Source organism: Hyalella azteca, unplaced genomic scaffold, assembly GCF_000764305.2.
Source record: "Hyalella azteca isolate HAZT.00-mixed unplaced genomic scaffold, Hazt_2.0.2 contig10753, whole genome shotgun sequence".
Classification (NCBI taxonomy): Eukaryota; Metazoa; Arthropoda; class Malacostraca; order Amphipoda; family Hyalellidae; genus Hyalella; species Hyalella azteca.
Window position 1 is genome coordinate 89866 of NW_025940776.1, and position 6250 is coordinate 96115.

General features: G+C 41.8%; 1 protein-coding gene across 1 annotated transcript in view; it reads left to right on the plus strand.

Annotated features, from left to right (window-relative positions):
- The window catches only part of LOC108680865, a 29195-nt gene extending 24471 nt beyond the window's left edge, over positions 1-4724 (plus strand). Inside the window, exons 12-15 of the mRNA XM_047882567.1 lie at positions 33-1173; positions 1472-1610; positions 2314-2408; positions 2993-4724. Of these exons, the coding sequence (XP_047738523.1) occupies positions 33-1173; positions 1472-1610; positions 2314-2369 (1336 nt within the window). The 3' untranslated portion in view covers positions 2370-2408; positions 2993-4724. The remainder of the gene's footprint in view (positions 1-32; positions 1174-1471; positions 1611-2313; positions 2409-2992) is intronic.
- The last annotated feature ends 1526 nt before the right edge of the window (positions 4725-6250 follow it).

Here is a 6250-nt window from a genome sequence, read left to right on the forward strand (position 1 = left end):
TAATAAGCCTCTTGATGAATCCATTACCTCAGACGATACGCTGCACACTTCAGGGGGTGTGTGGAGAATGTGTGGAGAAGTGGTTCTGCTCCAAATCAATCGCACGAGACCGCAAGCAAGTCCCGTGAAAATACTACGGTTGACCAGTGGAAGACTGGCGGGTCGAAGCGAGACCTTGCTGACAATTCCAATGAAGCAAGTTCAGCTGGCTCAAATGCCAAACGGATGAGGAATGATTACTATGGCGAACCTATGGACTACCAGTCTGGCCGAACTGTGGATAACTATTCTTCGTCGAGTCGAGATACCGACAACCCCTACCTCCGTGAAAAGAGTAGGATGGATTCGGCAAATCGGGTTGATCCACCTAGTTCCTCGTATGGTAAGCCCTCTACCGATGAAACTTTCCGTGATCCATTGGCTCCTGAAGGGCATTCTAGTGCTAGAACCTCAATAGCTCCAACGAGTTCGTTTAATCATTCTAAATTCGAGACTCCTGAACGAACTGTTCAGAAAGGATCGGTTAATGGCATTTCAAGCTACGAGCATAATCGCCAAGCTGACTTTGAAACCCGTGGCGTCGCCACCGTGATTCCAAGAAACATTGCCAATGCACCGTTGACTGTTGATTACCAGCACAAGTCAAGCATAGTGCCTCAGATATCGAACAGCGTCAGTAATCCGATGGCTCAAAGTAGCAATGAGAACCCATACCTCCGAGGAGATTCTCCTATCCGCGACAGTGGGAGGAACAATTCCGCGCAATATTCGCAATGGAATTCTAGAGGTAGTGGTCGTTACGAAAATTCTGCTAAATCATTCGAAAGCAGAGATGTTGGAAGGCCCGCTTGGAATGAAAGTATCACGAACCTTCCGCAAAAGGCGGTAACCAAAGATTGGCATCACGGTTCGGATCGAGATTTTAGCCGCCCTCCAAATACCTATCAAAACCATTCTAGGTACCCTCAAAGTGGTTCCACGACAGCCCCTTCGGGACCAAGTTACAACTACCGGCAACCGTATTCTTCTCATACTTATGCATCCCATTCGGCTGGCCTTGGAGCGGAGTATCAGCCACGGCTTCCGGAACTACATGGCCCGCCTGTGGGTGCAAGCTTGGGAAGAACTTCGCTGTTCTCTTCATCACAGTCTGCAAAGCTTGTAATCAATAACGTAAGTTCAAGTAGAAGATGGAATATAAGCTCTAGAATAGAATAGACTTTTTGCGCATGCTAGTTTGGAACTTGCATGGAAATCATTCTTTTGAATTTTGTCAGCCTGATACTGTATTTGCAGTCGTAGTCTAAGCAACACACGAATTCGACTTGTATTATTTTAACATAAGCTATCGCACGATACAGTCGTGACTGTTGCGCTTAATTCATACAAACTGTTATCCATAACAGATAGAAACTTCCTTTTGATTAAAGTCTATTATTATTGTTCAATACCTATTTATATATGCCCGCAGCTGCCAGGTCACGTGAACAAGCGCGACATCTCAGATCTCTGCAGCCGGTTTGGCGTCGTACGTGACATCGAACTCGACACGCGTCTCTTCAAAAGCCGCGTGGTCTTCTCCAGTGTACACGAGGCGCAGATGGCAGCTAGTGAGTGAACCTTCAGTAATGGCTCTCAATATCGAATAACCATGATCAAAGTACAGCCTTTAATAGAGCTATTAATACGAAGATTCGCCTTCAAGATGCTCATGATGCCTCCGGCTACTCCATCCGTTGGCTTGAGAAGCTACTCATTTGTCAATATAATTTAAATCCGTTTTGTGGTATTGTTAGTTGAATGGGTACATTAATATTCTACCACATACGTAAGTAACTAAGAGAAAAAATGATTGGGGAATCAATGTTTTTTTCTCATCGATTTGGTTAGTATTTAGTAAGAAAGTTAGCGGTATGAACTTGAATATCCTCTATTCGCGTTCATATGTGATGTTCACACTTGTGCTTGTATTATATTTGAGCTTATTGATAAAATTATGCTTTTTTTGACGGCTTAATTCTAAACGCTATGCAATACACATGAATGTACTTCCTAACCATGCGAATATGTATGTACTTCCAACGCATCATTCCATGAATGTACTTCTAACCATGCGAAAATGTATGTACTTCTATATTGTATACAGTATTCAATGTTAACCCATGCAATTTAGTTCCGTCTAATTACTTGTTTTAATTATTACCTACAACAATAGTTAGTCAAAGCTGTAGGTACCTATTTATAGTGTTATTGTATGATGTTGATCCGCTTTGGTAATCGCATTGCCTGGTATTAATGCTATGCTGCCAACAGAGGAGCTGAATGATCTGGTGTACCGCGGGTCTACGCTGCGGGCGCTGGTGGCCTGAGCGGCGGCGGGTGGTGGGCAACCCACGCGCTCAATACATGTGAGCTACCGTGGCCTGAACAACGCGTGTGTGACGTCACTATGCCTGTTTATTAGGCCAGCTCTATTCTGGCTTATTTATTAGCAGCCTTGTATTGTGGACACATGATTGTTTAACTGTCTTGTCGCTAGTGTAATTCCATGTGAAGGCGTACTGTGGTCATGACCTGTCACTTTCCTATGCGACTACTTATCGCAAAAGACTGGCAGGCTTCTAGAGTAGTAACATATATAAACGAATGACTGCATTTTATCTCTGACTTGACTCTCACCTAGGTAAACTGGTTTAATGATCAGTTATGGAACGAATTTTTATAATAATGGTATCGGCACATTGAGATTGAAAACCTGAAAGATTAAACATTACTTAGATAAATTTTGCTTCATTTCCTTTCTGGTTTCCTAATATTAGAAAAATGGTAACAATGTCGTTCGATGTCAAAGGTGACCTGTTGTAATTCCAATAATATTCGGGTAGCCCCCAAATCCTGTAAGTCCTAGCTGCTCTTTCCAGTGATTATCACCAACACAAATCTTATTATCTTACTGATGTCTGGCCTGTAGCGTTATTCTTTTATTTTTCAGGATATCCGCTGCCAGCTAAGGAGAAGCCGCGCACCCTGGAACAGTACACCTATTCTATCTCAATTCATATATAGAATATGTACTTGATTTAATTGTAAATTACTACTTATTATATTAGTTCGTAATTACTGGTGTAAGAGTTAACTTTTTCGTGAGTATCAACCACGTTTATTCCACGGACGTTACTTGTGACACAAATCAGTGTTCAACTCGTGTTGAAGAATTGATGCATGGGCGTTTCATGCTGTGTTGTCCCTTTGGTTTTGATGAACGTGCTCTCAATTGTGCCACCCTCGGCCCGATTTTGTTGGAATTTGACTCAAAAGTGTGTCATTACGATGTGCATTTAGCTTACAAAATTTGCTTTTGCCCTCGTCAGAGAGACTAGAATTCTACAACGTTCTAATGTACAGAGTGTAAAGGTAATCTTGTGCAGTTCGATAAGGATAGGAATCACGGAATGGGTCTCATTTATATTTTCAGGTCCTGATACTGTTGACCCGTAGCAATGATACGAGTTTGGTCTTACTACTATTGACCCGTTTAATGGTACAAGGAAGCCATACTACTGGTGCCCAGGGGCAATGATACGAGATATCCTTTCTTTTTGTAAAGCTATTTCTGAGGTCGGATGGGTCTCCTCAAAGTAACTGACCGCAACCAACACTCAGCAACGTGGCGGAGGATTCCTTACCTCCACTCTTTGGTGACTTGGGCTGCTCCCTCCACCACTTCCCTGCCCACAGTTCAGTAGACCTTCCCTACGGTGATCGGAATGCTATGTCTGCAAATGCATTCGTATCGAGAGTCTTGGGAGCGTGATTAGCCGCCAGGAGACAGAGTTGAGTTTCACAATGATCGTCAAGTCGTGTTCTATTTCTAATTCAATTGTATATAGCTTACAACATGAACAGCAAATAATCTTTTGTACCCAAGATGACGCTATTATTTTCGAGAATCAGTCTCCGATTGGTCAATTTGATGTACCTATAACTTATTATCTTACATTAAATTTTGAAGAATTGCATGCACCGCGTATTGGTGGAATGCATTTTTGCACATCTGTTCATCGCAATGTAATCTTTAAGATAGTTTGATCGATTGGAGTAGGAGTATGTATATACATGCGATTCGTGTACTCAGCCTATTTATTGCCGTTACTTCTGTATTTTATGTTCGACGACTGATGTAGACAATATTGGGTTGATTCTATATCATGCTTCAGGTTTGCTCCGTTGTGTTGTGTGGAGGCGCGTAATGCTGGGACAATTTTTGTCCAGAAAGTTGTCGCCTCTACTCCATGAATTATTTGAACTGAACAAACGTATTTAGCTCATTGTTCTTTCATATCCGGGCCCTACGAAATACTGTCGATTATCATCTGACTTATTCCAATTATTCATGTCCTTTGATGTCTCGGATTCTTATTATTGAATAGTAATTTTAAAATTATAGTGAACATTTGTTGAGGTTCCACGGTGCATTATGCGTGTGTTTTTTTCACATGAATATTATTATATTTAATTTGGTATTCAGCTTTCAAGAGCGTCAGGAAGGTATTTCTACATTGAGGTTCCTTACTCAACAGCTGGAACGCTAAAGGGAAATTAAGCTTGCAGTTTGCGTGGTCAAGTTAGAACCAGAACGTCGTTGTCACAGGAGTCTCTGAGTTTTTGACCATTGAATGATTACTGCGCGTTGTGCAATGTATATAATAAATTGTATTAGAGGTCATGTTATTTACCTACGCACAGAAACCTGCGTCATTTAGCGGCAACACGCTGGTTAAACCGCGCTCGCAGCAGTCATGTGACCTCGGTCATGCGATTGCTCCGTCCTGAAGGCGGTCCCTGATATGGTGATCTCTTCGACCTGAACTGGGTCGCGATATGGTGATACTTTCAACCTTAAATTGGTCACTGACCTAGCGATTTTTCCAAATCGCTAGATCAGTCCCTAGCCGGGTTAAGAGCCCCGGGTGGCACACAGCTGACCATCTACTAGCGTACCGTCGCATCCGGTAATTCAGTTTTGACACTTACACTTAAAACTATTTAATTACATTATAGGAATTGAATTCTAGAGAAGAACTTGGCAGCTTACTCCTATCAGTGCTGACAAAATAAAAAGATAAATGAATCTCATGTTGCCCGGTGGCGCACTCTGAACAGATTTTACAATTTTTGAATGGCCCTATTTTAACGTAAAAATATTTTGTCATTAACTGCAGTTTTATCATTCTGAAATTAGACGGATACTGTGCATGCTTGAAAATTGATTTTTTTATTGATTATTTTACAATTGAATAATATTGAAAATTTAAGTAAATAAATTGTTAAATTTCACTTAATAAGGTTATATGAAGCTACAAGAATGGCATTCAACTAGCTTGGGGATTTAATAAAAAATAAGTATGATGTTTGTTCCCAGCGTAGCGGTCCTGCCGCACGATATTTCGGGCAGCTAACTTGTATAGAGTAAAGGATATGGACAGTCGAAGTAGATATTCATTCCACTGGCAACGTCAAACGTGTAAGCTTCGACACAAAAAACGACCTATCATAATCAAACGCTAAAACATCATTTACTACGATACGAAATACCAGTACGAACAATAGCCTTCGTCCTTGTAATTCACACAACTTGATGAGGATACATTTGCAAAAGTTGAGATTTGTTCAGACTTGCACAGCAGTTAGCATAGGCCATAGGCAGTGTGGAGAAAGTTCGCTGGGAAAAAGAAATGTCGGCCTAACAGGTGCGAGGATGGATTGCGTTGGCTTTTTATTATCCATTTTCTACAAAACAGAAGGACGGGCGTGTGAAAGACGCACCGCGTTCACAAAAAGTGATAGTGCGGGTTATGAATTTGATTCACTACAGAACTTCCCCGGCGAGAACGGAGTTCCGTAAGAAAGATTGAATCGGTAATATAATGACAATCTTAAAATTAACGCGTATTGAGAAAATGTCGTTCATCCTGGCACTGAATTAGCAGAGGCTCAGTGTAGGCTATGCTTTAGCAATACATATAGGCAGAGGTGGGCAGTAGCGGTAGCGGCGCTACATTTCTGTTACTAGTGTCAACATGTTAGTTGTTAGTCCAGAGGTGGGCAGTAGCGCGCTACATGTAGCGGCCGCTACATTTTCAGTAGCGGTAGCGGCGCTTCATTTAAGCAATTGTAGCGGTAGCGGTATAGCCCGCTACATTTAGAGCATGTAGCGGTAGCGGTAGCGACAGCTACATTTCAAAGTAGC